General features: G+C 46.6%; 1 protein-coding gene across 2 annotated transcripts in view; it reads right to left on the reverse strand.

Moving 5' to 3' along the window:
• Positions 1-12,197, reverse strand: part of LOC117042018 (zinc finger protein 271-like) — a 30,313-nt gene extending 18,116 nt beyond the window's left edge. Inside the window, exons 1-2 of one of the 2 annotated variants that reach the window (XM_033141457.1) lie at positions 11,839-12,197; positions 7,839-9,075 (exon numbers count right to left, since the gene is read on the reverse strand). In XM_033141457.1, the coding sequence (XP_032997348.1) occupies positions 7,839-9,064 (1,226 nt within the window). In that variant the 5' untranslated portion in view covers positions 9,065-9,075; positions 11,839-12,197. Of the gene's footprint in view, positions 1-7,295; positions 9,076-11,838 lie in introns of those variants that run through there. The other variant, XM_033141455.1, reaches the window with a different exon arrangement.
• Positions 12,198-19,026: the final 6,829 nt, after the last annotated feature.

Raw genomic sequence — 19,026 nt, forward strand, 5'->3', positions numbered from 1 at the left:
ACTGTATTATGATTTGGTTGACTATACAGTTTCAGGCACAGCTGACTGAAAGGGACTTAAGACTGATTATTTTCTCTTGGCTGCATTCATCATTATTCTGTTGTTTTTGTTCTTACTGCTTTTTTTTTTTTGTATATACAGTGCTACCTCCGGTTAAGTACTTAATTCGTTCCGGAGGTCCGTTCTTAACCTGAAGCATACTTGACCCGATGTACCACTGTACTTGTAATTTTTATTCTATTTTCTGTTTTAGAGTTTGTTTGTTTGTTTGTTTTAACTAAGCTGCCTATTTTTAATGGATTGGTGGCAAGAAAAACGTCAAAATTTATTATGTATAAAAGTACCTAATTCACACAAGGCACTAGGTAAAGTTAAAGTGACCCCTGACCATCAGGTCCAGTAGCGGACGACTCTGGGGTTGCGGCGCTCATCTCGCTCTATAGACCAAGAGACCCAGCGTACAGCTTCCAGGTCATGTGGCCAGCATGACTAAGCCGCTTCTGGCGAAGCAGAGCAGCGCACGCAAACGCTGTTTACCTTCCCGCTGGAGTGGTACCTATTTATCTACTTGCACTTTGACGTGCTTTCAAACTGCTAGGTTGGCAGGAGCTGGGACCGAGCAACAGGAGCTCACCCCGTCGTGGGGATTCGAAAAGCCGACCTTCTGATCGGCAGGCCCTAGGCTCTGTGGTTTAACCCACAGTGCCACTGTGCGGGTATAAAATGTGCAGTTCCTTGGTGACGAGTACACACCCCAAAAATATCAGAACAAAAAGAGAAGAGAGGATGCTTTGGGAGAGAACTTTGGACAACCTTGATGAGACTGAAACCCACCAGAGGCAATGATGACCACCAATTTGGATAGCTTTAAAAGAGGATGAGACACTCAGGTCCTGTCACCAAAGAAGAAGAGCTAGTGGGCATCTGCCTGGCCACTATGAGAACAAGATGCTGAATTAGATGGGCATTTGGCCCGATTCAGAAGGCCCTTCTTATGTTCTTAGGTAAATAAGAACAAAGCTGGCTAGTTCTGTTTACTGGCAGAGCAAGGAAGCTGCCCTTGCCATGCTGCTGCACACCAACAGAAAACAAAATGATGGACCAAACAGTCAAGGGTACTACTACTAGAGTCAAATATTTATTTGGAGAGAAAAAAGGAGCTTAAATTCACATACCCTGATTTAACACCCACCCACCCACCTCTCAACCTATTTAAAGGCAGGCTGGCAGACAAACAGTTAAGAGCGTAACCGGCACTTTTTTGTTAGCTTAAACGTGGTTTCCGGATTCTGCTTGGATCTCGGAAGGTAGCTCAGATTATAATCCTGTGCCTCCTTACCCACGAGTAAAACCACTGAATGTGATTGCTTTTGTAGGACTGTTCTGCCAGTCATGCTGATGCAGTTATATAAGTACACAACTGATCACTCAAGAACAGGCTTCCTTTTATGAGCGGGGAGGGGGGGTGCGAGTGGCCTTTTTAAGCCTAAGAAAGGACAAGTCCATGTGATTTAAACCCACAGAACCCTTCGGGTCATATACCGTATTTTTCGCTCCATAAACAGCACTTTTTTCCTCCTAAAAAGTAAGGAGAAATATCTGTGCGTCTTATGGAGTGAATGGTTGTCCCTGGAGCTGAATTGCCCAGGTGCCAAAAGAGGATCATGCCTTTTATTTTACAAAGAGAAAAGAGGGTGTTGAAAGGACCCCACTCAGCAGCTGATCAGCAAGAGATATGGAGGGAGATAAGAGTCCCGGCTCCCTTTCAGCCCCGTCCTCCTTTGTTGAATGTGCTGCAGAGGGAGGTTGTTTGTTTCCCCAGCGACATGTGACTGGCTGATTAGATTATCTGTCTGGAAACTGTAGAAAAGGCTCCCTTTCCTTTAGAAGCTGCAGAAATGTGAGTTGAACCCCATAAAAACAGAGCTTTTCCTTTTTGCTTTTCCCCCTTTGCAAAAGGAGCTTTGCTTTTCCCATTGCAAAAAAAGCTGCAAAACCTTCAGCTGATCCTCAAAAAAACAGGGCTTTTAGAGGAGGAAAAACCAGAAAAAAATTTTTTTTCTTGTTTCCTCCTCTAAAAACGAGGTGCGCCCTATGGAGCGAAAAATGAATTTTGTGCACTTGAGCTGTGGAACTAGGGAAGGGTACGGAAATCAGTTCTGTTCTCCAATAAATATGTGCCTAACTATTGGTCTGGAGCAACTCAAATCAGGGGGGTGCTAATTTAAGGATGGGGAATCTGCAGCCTTCCTGTTATTCTTGGACTACAACTCCCATCATCCCTGATCACTGGCCACGCTAACTGGGGCTGATGAAAGTTGGGATCCCAATAACGTCTGAAAGACTATGGATTCCCCATCCCTCCAGCTTAACCATGGAACCAAATTGTCAGCGTAGTAGCAGTATTGTATGAGAAAGACCCAACTCTCTTCCCTTTTAGGTTCGGACTGATGTTGCCACGTGAAAAAGACGAGACACCGAGAACACATTTTAACCAACTTTATTGACTATCGTAAGAAACTGGAATACAATAAATTCAAATTGAAAAGCCCAAGTCTACAGGGATAATAGATGAAGAAATAATACAAGGAGGAGAACAGCAGACATAGAGATGCAACAAAACAGATCAATAAACAAATTAAAAAGAGAAAGCTCGAAGGGAGAGTTAATCCAGACAGAAGAATATTTTTTCCCCAAATTAACTCCTTTCAATTCAGCTGGCCAAGATGGAGAGTACATTTCTGTTCGAGCTAACACTATCTGGATCCTTCTATATATATATATAGAGAGAGAGAGAGAGAGGGGAAAAAAGCCTTACCTTGTTCACAGGTATCTTAATCCTTGCTAGCAATGCCTCTGAGGGTCTGTCCTTCAGTTTGAACATGTATGCAATGGGTGGTGGTCTTTAGGTAACAAAGATCAGAACTTTGCCCCCACGTAACCACAACTAGCTAATCCAGATTTCCAAGCTAACAGTGTTTTGTCCTTCCTTTCCTTAACCTGCTGTGCACAATCTCTGGTCTTGCATTTTGCATTCAGCTTTGGCCGACTGATCTTAACCTCTGTTATGTTTCTTAAAAGATACGGGATTATGTAGCGCGCTAACAGGCAGGTTTACAATATTGAAGACAGCTGACTGCTGCCAGCAACTCCACTTTTGGTGGGAGCATGGCATAGGGTTAAAAAACAACTGGCATTTTACTTGCAAGTGAAAATTTAAAATAAAAATAAAAATTCTGATTTAGTTCCACATCAGTTTCAACTATGACTGATTGAGGCCAACTCTTTTTTTTTTTTTTTGCACACCTAGTTCAACATGGGATTTTTTAAAAATAGTATCCACATTATAAATGCTGGTTTGTATATGCAATGGAGTTATTAGTATCACAATATTTATTTATTGTACCGTAATCTTAATACTAGGTTAACCATACAGACTACCTCAAAAAACCCACATCAACAGGAAATTGGAACATAATGAGAGGCAAATACAAAATCAACTGACAGAAAAGCGACACGTCAACGCTGCATTCTTACTTGGGGTTGAAGAAATACAGTATATAACATGATGGGGAAACTTTAAAAAAAATATTGTGTTGATTTTTGTAAATGCATCCAGTCTTACATACTGTACTATTGGTATTAGCTACTTCAGAGCTTGGGGATCAGAAAATATATAGTTAATAAAAGGCCCTGTTTCTGTCCTCCTTAGGGACTGGGATGGTTTAAAGCAGGCATCCTTAGCAGTAGGTGAAAACCTTGAAACGGCCACTTCCCAGTCTCTTAAATCAAAAATTCATTCCAGATTTAAGTGTTCTGGAATTTTATTAGATAGGGGAAGGAACAGAAATGCTTTTGCAAATATAGTCAAAATACAACTGAGAATATCAGCCACAACACTACCCATAGTATGGTGCTCCTGGTGATCTCCTAGGGTTTCATATTAAGCTACAGGAGGTTAGCGAAAAACCTTCAACAATTTGCTATTTCCCAGTTGTGAATAACCTTATCACCTATACAGTGGTACCTGGGTTTACAAACTTAATCCGTTCCTAAACCAAAGCGTTCTTAAACCAAGGCGTGCTTTCCCACAGCAGTGCGGGGGACTCAATTTACAAATGGGACACACTCCACAAGAAGCGGAACGTGTTCTGCTTCCAAGGCAAAGTTCACAAACCAAAACACCTACTTCCGTGTTTGCAGCGTTCTTAATCCAAGTTGTTCATAAACCAAGCTGTTCTTAAACCAAGGCACCACTGTAATGTAGAACCATTTGCCGCTGGAAAAGTTAGGAATAAGCTTGCAGTACACTGTAGCGGAGATGATCTATAGCAGGTCTATAAAATGGCCATCAAGACACGGTATAAAATTTTCACGACTTGTTAAGGTCGTGCCTATGGTTAAGCATTTCCTCTGAGCATTTCCCTCCACCCCTCTCTGTCTGGGCTCTGCGTTTACGTTTTGAATGCCACTTCTGCAATGATCTACACAGCAGCCTTCGCCAACCCAATGGCTTGGACTCCAGTTCCCACCAGCCTTCGCAGGCTAGGGCTGATGGGAGTTGTAGTCCAAAATATCTTCAAGGGCATCAGGTCGGCGAAGGCATAAACCAGGGATGGGGAACCTGGTTGGGTCTCGCTAGACTCCCAACTCCTACCAGCCCTGAGCACTTGCTGGGTTACTCAAGGCTGATGAGTCCACCACTGTCCCTCCTCTAGAAGCCTTCTTGGTTTCTTGGGTGGGCACAGAGGTTTGGTGGAGCCCTCCACATCTCCACTGGCCAACTCCCTAGCTGGCATGCAGTTCCTTGCCTCTGGCAGCTAACATTCCAAGTGTCATAAATGCAAGACTGACCGACCGATGGCTGAAACCAAAGACACTGACCGGCCAGATATTTCATGATCTGTTCACTGACTGCTATCAAACGATGTTGGCTAAAGTACTGGAAGTCACTCACGGGCACCGGACTCCCCCACCAACTACAACAGATGAAAGGTTAGCCAAAAAATAAAGGCATCCGGGCAAGGGAGGGGGGGAAAAAAGATTACAGCAACAGTACAGAGAAGCAAAGGGGTCAGATTACTAGGGGAGATAGTAAATATTTTGTTTATCATATTCGAACAACAATGTTAAAATGTCATAATAGTTCTTTTTTATACTTGGATTGTAAATTCCTTGGAAATTAATGTTTTTAAAAATGCACCTCAAAAGAAAAACAAGTGGCCGTGATCCTTCCCTGCACGGCGGCAGAGAGGAATCACCGCAGGGCCTCACAAAGGCATTTTTTAAAATTTATTTTTTTGCTTTGCTCCCCACTCAGTGCATACACCTGCACAGCCACACCGCCAACCCATGAGAGAGAGGAGGGTAATGTAAAACTTCTCATATCCCCACCCTCAAATCTGCTCAGCTAATGAACATGAGCTGCAGTGCTCGTTTTCTGCAACTGAGGCTGCGGCCTTATGCACCCTCCCTAGAAGTTAAGCCCCACTGAACAAAGTGGGGCTTGTTTCTTAGGAACCGTGCCCACAGACTGTCTTGCCAGAGTTGGTACATGCTCTAGTTATCTCCCGCTTGGACTACTGCAATGCGCTCTACGTGGGGCTACCTTTGAAGGTGACCCAGAAACTGCAATTAATCCAGAATGCGGCAGCTAGACTGGTGACTGGGAGTGGCCGCTGGGACCATATAACACCGGTCCTAAAGGATCTTTACTGGCTCCCAGTATGTTTCCGAGCACAATTCAAAGTGTTGGTGCTGATCTTTAAAGCCCTAAACGGCCTCGGCCCAGTATACCTGAAGGAGCGTCTCCACCCCCATCGTTCGGCCTAGACACCGAGGTCTAGCGCCGAGGGCCTTCTGGCAATTCCCTCACTGCGAGAAGCCAAGCTACAGGGAACCAGGTGGAGGGCCTTCTCGGTAGTGGCGCCTGCCCTGTGGAACGCCCTCCCAGCAGATGTCAAGGCAATAAGCAGCTATTTTACTTTTAAAAGACAACTGAAGGCGGCCCTGTTTAGGGAAGTTTTTAATGCTTGCTGCTGTACTGTTTTTAATATTCGGTTGGAAGCCGCCCAGAAAGTGGGGTACAAATAATAAATTAATAAAAATCAATCAATTAATTAATAGGTTTGCACTACATGTTAAAGGTTGGAGGGGTGTAGTGGAAGGCAGGGAGGCCTTTTTGTTGTCATGACAACCTGGATAGCAGCTTGCACATGTGCCAGTGGTGCTCACACTGAGAAGGTATGGGGAGAGCTAAAATGGCAATCATCTGCTATATCCTATGAGGATCCCTTTACGAGCAGGCAGTCAAGCCCTGCGAGGGAGGACCACACCCTATAAATTAAGTTAAATAACGTTTCTTAAAGCTCCACACTATCCAACTAAAAAATACTTTTTATTACACTGATAGCAATTTTAATTTTTTTTTTTTAAATCACACAAGTTCAGGGTAACCTGCTAGAAGACAGCAAACAGCGGGATCTTCTATCTGTGAAACAACTGTGCTTACAAGGAAAGAATCTGTGGCCAGGCCTACATGGCAGGTTGTAGCCAACTAAGTTCTACTCAAAAGTAGACCTGCTGGAATTAATAGACCTAAATTAGTCACGTCCATTCCTTTCAGTCAGCCTGGTCTGAGTGGGACCTACATTAAATATGCCCCCCCCCTTTAGAGCTGTTTTTCTCCACTTTAGGTCCCAGATGTCGTTTGCACTGCAATTCCCATCATCCCTAGCTAGCACGACCAGTGGTCAGGGATGATGGGAGTCGTAGTCCAACAACACCTGGGGACCCAAGGTTGAGAAAGGCTCCCCTATAGCGCATTGCTGTATATGTCTACTCAGAAGCAAGCCCTCTTGAATTCAGCAAGTTTTACTCCCAAGCAAGAAAGTACAGGATTGCAGACGGAAACTGTTTTAAGAAGCACGGTTTCCCCACTGAGGAAAAGAAGAAGCTGGGCGGCCGTTTCCTATGGATCTCTTGGGAACAAGAAAAAAAAAATCCTAACACACGAAATAAATTATCTTTGAAGAGAGGACGTCACAACAAACAACAATGGAGAGTTACATTTTTGCTCATTTCCCAAATTCCCATGAAATGCATGTATTAACAGCGTTCCTTCCTGCTCCTCAGTTGCATTTCTGATTTTACAGGTGAAGCACTCCCTTTTTTTTAATTAACCGCCCTCCACTCCCTCAAATGAAAGCAACAAGGGATTCGCAGCACCCTCACCGATCTACATCTCCTTAGATTCCTTGGGGGGTGGGGTGGGAAGCAACGACAAACCAAGCAGCTTAAAAAAAAATGGCTTTTAATTTTAGACATGGCTGGCGGTACCAAACCGTGGGGAACTTCTTGCCCTGGCTTCAGCCACCGCACAGTTGCTCTGATACGCACAATGGGAGAGACAGGTCCTCGACTCCGTCCCTCAGTGAATGCAAAACTCATTCAAGCCCCCTCTTTAAAACAGCATGATTAAAAGTGGAAGGAGGGTCCCCCGGCGCTCATTACTATTCCGTCGCAGGAAAGGAAGGGTCCGTCGGAAACAGCCCGTTTGCCACTCAGCTCCCCCACGTCTCGCAAATCAAGACGGGTACTCCATCTTTATCTCAACTATCTGGGTTTCTGGAAGCGCATCGCCCGGCTGACTAGAATTTGCAAGGCCAACGAGAGCTGCGGGGTCACTGCTCTGCTTAAGGGACGCGTCCGCCCCCTTCTCTCCTTGGCCCCAGAGGCCATCAGGAGCCGGTGACCAGGTAGTGGCCACAGGAGACGTATCGGCTTCGGCCAGGGAAGCCCCAAGGCTCCCGTCCTTGACGTGGACTCTCTGGTGGGACACGAGTCGCGAGCTCCGAGCGAAGCATTTCCCGCAGTCGGGGCAGGTGTACGGCTTTTCTCCCGTGTGGATCCTCTGGTGAGTGACGAGGTCGGCGTTGATGCGGAAGCTCTTGCCGCAGATGTGGCACTCGTAAGGCTTCTCCCCGGTGTGGATCCTCTGGTGTTTGATGAGGTCGGAGCTGTAGCTGAAGCTCTTGCCGCAGATGCCGCAGGGGTAGGGCCTCTCGCCGGTGTGGACCCTCTGGTGGCAGATGAGGTGCGAGCTGCGCTTGAAGCCCTTCCCGCAGTCGGGGCAGGCGTAGGGCTTCTCCCCCGTGTGGTTCCTCTGGTGGGTCACGAGGTCGTAGTTGACCCGGAAGCTCTTGCCGCAGATGGAGCACTCGTAGGGCTTCTCGCCCGTGTGCACCCTCTGGTGGCGGATGAGGTGCGAGCAGTCGCGGAAGCGCTTCCCGCAGATCCCACACGGGTAGGGCCTCTCCCCGGTGTGGACCCGCTGGTGGGAGATCAGGTGGGAGCTGCGGGTGAAGCTCTTCCCGCAGTCGGAGCAGATGTAGGGCTTCTCCCCGGTGTGGCTCCTCTGGTGGTTGACCAGGTCGTAGTTGGAGCGGAAGCTCTTCTCGCAGATGATGCACTCGTAGGGCTTCTCGCCCGTGTGGACCCTGCGGTGGGACATGAGCTGAGAGCTCTGGGAGAAGCCCTTCCCACACTCCAGGCAGATGTAGGGCTTCTCCCCGGTGTGGACCTTCTGGTGGGAAACCAGGTCGGAGCTGAAGAGGAAGTTCCGCCCACACTCCAGGCAGGTGAAGGGCTTCTCGTCCGTGTGCGTCTGCATGTGGTCGGCCAATTCCGCCTGCTGGCTGCAGCCTTTGCCGCACACGGGGCACGCGTGCGACTTCTCCTCTTTGTGGACTCGCTGGTGTTCGGAAAGGCAGGAGCTCCCGTTGAAACACTCCCCGCAAACAGGACAGATATACTGCGTCTGCGATGGGCAGGCGCCCCCGGCCTCATTCCCCAGGGCGTCTCCGTTGATGGGAAAGGAGTCGTTCTCCAGTTCTTGGGCAGAGCTCCTGGGGTCCGTCTCCGAACTGCTCTCGCTGATTTCCCCTCCCTCCAGCTCAAGGTCTGGGGAGGCCAGCCTGGGGCAGCTTTCCGACTGCGCCCCATGTAGTTCTGCCGCCTTAGGGCCTCCCTGCTGAGAAGTCCCTTCCTCTTCCTCATTCACCATCCTTTCACCTGATGGAAAGGGAAAAGGGAAAAAGAACCCGCAAGGTATTCAGTATTATTAATTGGCTTTTGCATTGTGTTTAGGTCTACAAAAGCTGGTGCTGCAAAACCATTCGTAGGCTGCAGTTCTAGGCGTGCCCCGCGGAAGACAGGGAGGCCTGCTTGTGAGGAAGCATGTGCACTGCTTGTCTTGAACAGAGTGAGCAACCGACAGCCTTCCAGATATTGCTTTTCCCATCATACCTGGGTCACTGGACATGTCAGCAGAGGTTGATGGGAGCTGGAGTCCAGCAACATCTAGAGGGCTACAGCCTCACCATGCCTGACCTTGGGAGAGCTTTGTGGTTTGTTCACCATCAAGTTAGAAGTCCACACTGTAAGGAATCAGTGCAGCGTAATGGTTAGAGTATTGGACTAGGACCTGGGAGAGCAGGGTTCAAATCCCCGACTCAGCCACGAAGCTGACTGGGTGACCACCTCTTAGCCTAACCTACCCTGCAGGGTTGTTGTGAAGATGAAATGGGGAGAACCACGTACACTCCCTTCAGATCCTTGAAGGTAAAGGTGGTATATTAAAGTAACAAGTAAATAAAATAAACAAACCCAATTCCAGAAACAAAGATCAACTATGTAAATTGCACAAGTGGATTTTTTAAAAAAAATTGCACAGTTGTATTGTTTGGAACATTTGATCTGTGATTCTGGAAATTTTGCATTTATCAACATCAACATTCTTAGCTCAGAAAATTTACGTTGTCGGCCGGTTTTTGTCCTGCCATATTTGCAGAATTCAGAAGATTTTGGCAAGGAAGAAGAGCAGACATATGCTGGTCAGAGGAAAAAGCAGAAATCGCAGAGGGGCCATCTTAACTCTGGTTAGATAGACCAAGAGCTGATGACAGGATTAAGTATTCCCTTCTCCCGGCTGCAAATTCCTCCCCACCCCTTAACTGCAGTTAAGCATTATACAAAAAGTGGTGCTACCCTCGACTAAGGATAACCAGAGCTCATCCTTAACAAAGGTTGCAAACTCTGGTTTAATGCATGGCGTTCAATCCTTGTTAAGTAGAAATTGCTGACATTTATCCTTTATTACTGTTGAAGCAGGAGAGGAGACAGAGAGAAAAGAGGACATGATCCTATAACCCACCCACCCCCAACTCTTTCACAATGGTTGAAAGGACCCCCTTCAGCGCATCTCCAGCGATATAGATATAGAGCTAGAGCAGGCAATTCTTGAACTTCCTGCGGCCCCCGTCCTTGAAAATTACTAAACCGCTTTTTTGCTGCTGTTGTACAAACAGGAGGACATACAGAACTCAAATGATATTAGGATCTGCACCCCAAAACAAAGGAGATGTTCTCTCCATATGCTGACATATGTGAGGGTTTTATTTTTAAACAGCCAGACCTGTTTTGGCCAGTTGTTATTTAAATGCCTTCTTCAGTGGTCAAAGTGAAAAACACAGACTGCAGGAGATTTCTGCTTGTTGTCTCACCTCTTCACATTAACAGGCAATGCCATTAGCAGAGATCTCTGCAGGCTGTTTTTCACCTTTGGCCCCTGAAGTAGGCCTTTGAATAACAATTGGCCACAACACCTTGGGTCCCTCTTTTGGGATGCTCACTGGTTTGTGCTATCAGTGGTTCCAAATTGGTGGTCCAAGGCCGGATCCGTAGCACCATTCACATATATTAAAAACCTACTATTCCCCCCCCCCAAAAGTAGGGGCTCCATGGCTTGGCTTTTGAAAAACAGGGAGACGACAGTAGCTAATTGGGAACCATTGCTGAATATTGCAATCATGTAGGGCTCTGCCAGCCTATTCAATAATCCAGCCTTGTCCAAACCTGCCTTGTTCTTTGTCACCAAATAACAGTGCAGTACATGTCTTCTCACTGTCTGTAGACCACCTGAATCCTTCTTATGGACCAGTTTTGAGGACCTCTGTGAGCCACAGGAATATATAAAAGGCGACTTTGAAAATATTTTAAGCATCCTTTTTTTTTGTACTGACAAGGGGAGGTACACAACCTGGATGTTGTGCACTCCCTGGGAGAGCTACACCTATTGTTTATTTTAAGCTGCATGACCGCTGCAGACTCAAACTCCTCTCTCCAATAATGAGAACTAGAAACTTCATTCAAAAGACGATGAAGCAGTTTGCCTCAAGGTCCTTTCCCGTATCACCGAACCATGCCCATCAAACACAGAAAGCTCCAGTTTGGGTGTAGTCGTCCTGAAGGGCCTAATTCTGTCAGTCTCGGCCTCCTATCTGCAACCTGGGGGTTATAAAACACACCCATTTTACGGGATTGTTGTTGAGGATTAATGCGGAAAAACCTCGCGCAGTTGTCACGAGGGTTATGGGTTATGTTATGGAGTTTCGGGGGCGGCGGATCCTCCGACTTGGAACGGAAACAGCAAGAAGCTGTTCTTGGGATCCTTTGTTGGCAACACACCTTTAAAACCCCCCACAAACCATTATAGCAATAATTTGCAAGCGGGAAAACAATAGGAGACCAGGTGGAGACAAAACACCGAGGCTACTAAGCCCAGGCCAACCCAGACTCGAGCAAAGCCGGCGGCAGGGGATTGCGAAACGCAAACCACCCCCACTCCCTTCCCGGGGCTGATCGGAGGGTGGGGGGCGGGATCAGCCGAGGGAAGGATTTAGCCCCGGAGATCTGGCGATAAGCAGCGCTTTAAGTGCTCGATGGCGGCGCCACAGGCCCTCCCCGCAGCGCAGTCCCCGAGATCCCTCGGTTACTCACCAGCAACGGGCGAGAGCAGCTGGGATTTGCAGGGGAGATCCGATCCGGCACGCGAAAGCACCCCGCGCGCAACGACGCGCGCCGCTGCAGCAGCCGCGCAAAAACTGAAGCTCGCCCTGTCTGCCAGAAGCAAAAAGGAGCCGCACCATCGGCCGCCTCTCTCCGCCCGCGCTGGCTGCTTAGGGGTTACTGCGGCGAGATCCCTTCGATCCGGCCCCAGGCAGCCAATCCCGGCGTCGGACGCGAGCTGAGTCAGGCGCAGGAAGCGCAACCTCGGCGAGGCTCCTCGGAGCAGCAGGGCGGCCTCTTGCAAAAGGCCGCCAGGAATAATCCGGAGACCTCTGCTGGCTGCGCCGAGCAAAAGCTTCGGCTGCAACCCCCGAGCCACTTCTTTACCTGCAAAGGAGGAAGGAAGCTCCGTTGAACTCTGCGCCTTTTCTCTTTATGGCACTTCTTCCTCCAAGGAACTGAAGGGGGTGCACGCGGTTCTTCTCCCTGTCCTCGTCTAATCCCCCACAACAGCCCTGCGAGGTAGGTTAGGTTGAGAGGCAGCGATCGCCCCAAGGTCACCCAGTGAGCTTCGTGGCTGAGTGCGGATTTGAACTAAGGCAAAATACGATTATTCTTTTATTTCCATCTGGTGCTGAAGTCCTTCAAAGCAATCCATTACAATGTACTGCAGCCTAACAGGATGGCCCCTCTGGAAGGGAGTTGTAAGGGACCCAGAGGATCATCTAGTCCAGGCACCCCCAAACTTGGCCCTCCAGATGTTTTGGGAATACAGTTCCCATCATCCCTGACCACTGGTCCTGTTAGCTAGGGATGATGGGAGTTGTAATCCCAAAACATCTGGAGGGCCGAGTTTGGGGGTGCCTGTTCTAGTCCAACTCCCAAATTATTGTTATTATTTTATTAATTTTCCAAAATATTACAAATCAAACCAAATTAAATTAATATAATTTCTTAAAATCACGTTTCCCGCTCCTGACATCTAGTCCAACTATGCAGGTGTCCCACAGGGGGGAATCAAACCTGCAACCCTGGCGTTATCAGCACCATGTTCTAACCAACAGAGTTATACAAGAGCACTCTTAACAAGTTAATTCCTCTTAAATGAAGTGATGTCCCACACAGGCTGCCTTGGTGGATATAAAGAATGAAAGCTATGTGAGGCACACATACCATCAGTGTGCATGAAGCATCCTTTTACTGTACCCCCCCCATGCCAGAATATCATGCCTTATCTTCCAAATTACCCAAATTATCTGCTTAGTTCATTCCAAGATTCTCAAACATAGGCACTTGCTTCTTACCTGTTCATCACTGCCCCCCCCTTGCAGAAGCTATCAAGCAATAATGGGCTCAAGCCCATCTCTTATTACCTCACTTCCTGAGAGAGAAGGTTGGGTCATCCTCACTTGTTACATAAACAGAAGGCTGAGCAGCCACTCTGGCTATCATAGAAGCAGATTTGTAGACTCACTGAAAAATCCTAGGCCTAGATCAGGATCTGTGGCCCTCCAGATGTTGTTGGACTCCAGCTCACATCATTGCAGATCAGTGGATGTGCTGGCTGGGGCTGATGGGAGCCCAACAACATCTGCAGTTGTCCAGGCACTGATAACCTCAAGATTAGAGTACTGCAACACCCTCTATGTAGGGCTACCCTTGAGGTTGGCCCAGAGGTACAGAAGATGGCAAGGTCGCTTCCGGGGGGTGGGATTACAGCCAGCCACTTGGCCTGTGGGGTTTGACCTGGCTGCTAATTTATTTATTAAATTTATATACTGCCCCTTCGTCTGAAGATCTCAGCGTAAAAATACAAAACGAAAACACAAAGTGCGTAATAGAAGAACCAAAACAAAACGACCCCATAACCCCCCTTTCCCAGAAACTCATTTAAAAGCTAATCTGCTACCAGTTCAAGGTGTATCAAACGTATAACGCCCTATGTAGCTCAGGACCAGATTACTTGAGAGACCACCTTCTCCCTTATATACCCGGTATGTAAGCCAGAGAGCTTTTCCTGCAAGTTCAGAAGTATCAGAAACTTGCTCCACAGTAACGCAGAGCAAAGCTTTATGTCTGGCTGCCCCTGTCCTGTGGAACAGCATTCTTGCAAACATGACAGGGGCTCACTCTGCACTTTCCAGAAACAATTGACGGCATTTTTTCTCTCACAAAGACTTCCTGGATAGATGAATATGTCCCTGTCATGTGTGTCTATTTTTGTGCTGTTTTTAAATGTATCTGCTGTTAGTTTTTTTTAATGCACCTGTTGTTAACTGTTTTCAAACGCTGTTACTGTTTTCAAATGTATCTGCTATTATTTTCCGTGTTGTCTTTATCCCTTTTTTGTTTATTGCCTTCAAGGTGTGTGTTGAAAGCTATTAACGCATTCTCATTGAGGGAGAAAGGTTTCCCGCGGCAATGTTACTTTATGAAGTCAAATTGAAAAAACAAACTACAATGCTAAAAGTGTATTTATAACATTTTACATTTAATAATTGAAAGCTCCCATAGATTACCCATCAAGGATAAAAAATTTAGCATCCTCGGGGATGTGCTTAAAAAAAATATTCAGGGAATGTTTTTGAAAGCAACACCCAACACTGGCGGGGGGGGGGTCATTGAAAAGGCTCTCTACCCCCCCACACACACCTGCAGTCAGTCGTACAGTCCAGAATCACATCATCTTTAAGTTTTTCACTTTGCTGTATGTGTAGTAGTTAGAGCAGGTCAGCTGTGTCAGCAGCAAACTACAGTCCTATATATGCTTAAATTGGGAATTAAGCACCAGTGAATTCAAAGGAACTTCCTCCTGAGTAAACATACAGAGCTTTGCGGTGTAAGGCCTGGTCTGCCCCAATGTGGGGCATGTGTTTTCCGAGTCTTTTCTTTGCCCCCCTATAGAAAAATTTCTGTTCACAACTGTGCATGTATATCAAATACAATTATTGGGCCAGCCTGACAGTATCAAAAGTTGGGCTTGATGGGGATTGTGGCACGGCAACAACTCCAGGGCCAAAGCTTTCCCACCCCCGTGCTCTAGATTACCCTATTTTGCATACAAACATTTTCCAGTTCAAATTTTCCAGAAAACTCATAGCATTAGCTACACATGCAGAAGAGGTGGTAGAATACTGAAGCCCACTACTTCAGATTGCAGCTGGTATTATACAGTGATTTAAAAATAATAATAATAATGTTTCACCCTATCTGCGTAACACACTCCCTGAAATTAAAACACATAGCACATCAGGGATGGAAGTTCTAGCCAAGCCTCTCACCTGCTGTGCTAGTTTTCTACTTGAAGGGAACTTTTTAATGTAGAACATTAAAAACACCACCACCCAAACAAACACATGGTCTCCCATCTGCGGCCTGAAGCGGTACAGCTCACTTGACCAACTCATTGTGCTGCAGGAGGAGGGAAGACCTCCTCGCAACAGGAGCACTGATGCAAATACTGGAAGATTTAACAGTACGATCCAAGGCCTGTTCACTTGCTATATTCAGCAGGGCTTAATCCCAGCTAGTGTGCATAGGATTGCAGCGTAAGAATGAGTGAAATAGGAAACAGTATTGGGAGGCAGTGGACAAAATAGGCATTAAATAGGAAACGAAAACACAACCTGGTGGAACAATGCTCAAAAATTAAAAAAAAAAATTGTAGGAGGAAAAAATGGTACTTTTAAAAAGCAAATTTAACCCAAAATGGGTAAAAATTGTAGGGGAGAGAAACAACAGTGACCTTACTGTGGGTGTCTGCTATAAACCGCCAAGCCAGACTGAAGACTTGGACGATGCCTTATTAGAGCAGATTACCAAATATTCAAAAAGGAGAGAAATAGTAATCATGGGGGACTTCAACTTCCCCGATATCTGTTGGAAGCCTGGAGAAGAGAAGGTTAAGGGGTGATATGATAGCCATGTTCAAATATATAAAAGGATGTCATATAGAGGAGGGAGAAAGGCTGTTTTCTGCTGCTCCAGAGAAGCGGACATTGAGCAATGGATTCAAACTACAAGAAAGAAAATTCTACCTAAACATTAGGAAGAACTTCCTAACAGTAAGAGCTGTTGGACAGTGGAATTTGCTGCCAAGGAGTGTGGTGGAGTCTCCTTCTTTGGAGGTCTTTAAGCAGAGGCTTGACAGCCATCTGTCAGGAATGCTTTGATGGTGTTTCCTGCTTGGCAGGGGGTTGGACTGGATGGCCCTTGTGGTCTCTTCCAACTCTATGATTCTATGGGTCTTGAACTCTGCCATGAGTGTAAGGTCTGACAAATTCCTCCATTGCATCGCTGTCAATTTCATTTCCCAGAAGGTGGAAGAACCAACAAGGGGACTTGGACTTAAAAATAACAATTAAAGGTTTCTTTGGCTATGTTCGAAGTAAAAGGAAAAACAAGCAAGTGGTAGGTCCTCTATGTGGGGAACGCGGAGAAATGCTATTGGGTGACAGAGAGGAGGCGGAACTAGTCAACACCTACTTTGCCTCTGTCTTCACCCAAAAGGAAAGCGATGCCCAACCTGCTGATAATAGAATAAATGATGTAAGGAGGGAGCTGCAGCCCAAGATAGGAAAAGAGGTAGTAAAGGAACACCTAGCTACTTTCATATTTCAAGGGCCTGATGAGCTGCATCCAGGGGTACTAAAGGAGCTTGTGGATTTAACTTCAGAGCCTTTGTCTATTATCTTTGAGAATTCTTGGAGAACAGGTGAGGTCCCTACAGAAAAATGTTGTCTCCATCTTCAAAAAGGGGGGAAAGGAAGACCTAGGTAACTACCGACTGGTGAGCCTGACATCAATACCAGGGAAGGTCCTAGAACAGATAATTCAACAGTCGGTCTGTGAGCGTTTAGAAAATTACTAAGACCCAGCATGGGTTTCTCAAAAATAAGTCACGCCAGACAAAAATGGTATCTTTGATGGAATTACAAACTTGGTAGATCAGGGAAATGCTGTGGACATAGTGTATCTTGATTTCAGTAAAGCTTTTGACAAAATCCCCCAGATATTCTTGCGAGGAAGCTGGTAAAATGTGGGTTGAACGAGGTAACTGTTAGGTGGATTTGTAGCTGCTTGACTGACTGAACCCAAAGAGTACTCATTAATGGTTCCTCGTCATCCTGGGAAATAGTGACAAGTAGGGTGCCACAGTGTTCTGTCCTGGGCCCCTTGTTGTTTAACATCTTTATAAATGACTTGGATGAAGGGATTGAGGGGATGCTCATCAAAATAGCAAATGACACCAAGCTGGGAGAGGTTGCTAATGCCACAGAATCGTAATTCAAAATGACCTTAACAGATTGGAGAACTAGGAGCTGCAAGCTAACAAAATGAATGTAGGCTTCTGTACTTAGGCAGGAAGAACCAGATGCACAAATATATAGGTTGGGGGACACCTGGCTTACTAGCAGTACATGTGAAAAGGATCTAGGGGTCTTAAAGTAAAGGTAAAGGGACCCCTGACCATTAGGTCCAGTCGGGACGACTCTGGAGTTGCTGCGCTCATCTCGCTTTATTGGCCAAGGGAGCCGGCGTACAGCTTCTGGGTCATGTGGCCAGCATGACTAAGCCCCTTCTGGCAAAACAAGAGCAGCGCACGGAAACACCGTTTACCTTCCCACCGGAACGGTACCTATTTATCTACTTGCACTTTGACGTGCTTTCGAACTGCTAGGTTGGCAGGAGCTAGGACCGAGCAACGGGAGCTCACCCCGTCGCAGGGATTTGAACCGCCGACCTTCTGATCGGCAAGCCCTAGGCTCTGTGGTTTAAACCCACAGTGGTCTGGGTGGGCCACAAATTTAACATGAGACAACAGTGTGATGCAGCAACAAAAGAAGCTAATGCTGTTCTAGAATGCATCAACAGAAGTATAGTGTCCAGATCAGGGGAAGTCATAGTGCCTTAGTCAGACAACACTTGGAATACTGTGTCCAATTCTGGGCACCACAATTGAAGAAGGATGTTGAAACGTGAGCAGAGGAGGGTGACCAAGATGGTCAAAGGTCTGGAAACTAAGCCTTATGAGGAGCTCTTAAAGGAGCTGGGACTGTTTAGCCTGGAAAAGAGGAGACTGAGAGGAGATATGATAGTCATCTTCTAATATCTTAAGGGCTGTCACATGGAGGAGGGAGCATGCTTGTTTTCTCATGCTCTGGAGGGTAGGACTCGAACCAATGGCTTCAAGTTGCAAGGAAGGAGATTCTGACTAAACATCAGGAAGAACTTTCTGATGGTAAGCACGGTTCAACAGTGGAACAGACTCCCAAGCGAGGTAGTGGACTCTCCTTCCTTGGAGGTTTTTAAGCAGAGATTGGATGGCCACCTGTCATGGATGCTTTAGCTAAGTTCCCTGCATTGCAGGGGGTTGGAATAGATGACACTTGGGATCCCTTCCAACTTTCTGATTCAATGGAACATGGGCATCCTTGAGCCAAAATCCAGGAAACTACAGCCTTGTGAGCCTAATGTCTTTGCATACAAAGCGGTGTGGAAAATTACCGATGATAGAACGATAGTGGTGTGTGGTTGAGGATTGCTAAATCCTCTTCCTGTCCAGTGGGCATGGCTGGAAGAAAAGTAATTGGAACAGCTAAGTGGCAAATATGGGAAAGGTTGAGCTTCTCAGAGCTTCACGTCTCTTGCTCTGCAAACCATACCCTGCTCAATTCCTTGCTTCTGAACATCACCAGGCTACACCTGTTGATGTTCTGCTGCTATCCATGTCTGGTTTGGTGCCTTAAACAGGCAATTTTTCTGCTTAGAAAAAGGCGTTTGGTGAAGAACACAAAAGGTCTGAAGCCTCGAGCGCTGCGGAGAAAATTTCAGGGCTGCTCAACGTACAAAAAACATAAAGAGCTACCCATGGCAATTGGGAGGTAGTGGGTTGAAGGAAAACGAGAGGTGCTTCTGAAGACAATGCATTTTTATAACCTCTGAAATATATCACCAGAGGATGCACAAAAACAAGTGTCTAAAAAGGATTAGGTAAATGCATGCATGCTGCTTCTGTTGGTGGATATGAACCACAGGCTCCATTTTCAGAGATGGTTTAACCTTGACCAGATATGCAGGGTGGTAAGAACAGGAGAGAAAATGCCACCAGAACCCCACCACGGACTCTTTTCTCCCCATTTCTGAACCAGCGTAAGAATTCTCGGGATCTTAAGATGC

The sequence above is a fragment of the Lacerta agilis genome, chromosome 2, assembly GCF_009819535.1.
Source record: "Lacerta agilis isolate rLacAgi1 chromosome 2, rLacAgi1.pri, whole genome shotgun sequence".
Classification (NCBI taxonomy): Eukaryota; Metazoa; Chordata; class Lepidosauria; order Squamata; family Lacertidae; genus Lacerta; species Lacerta agilis.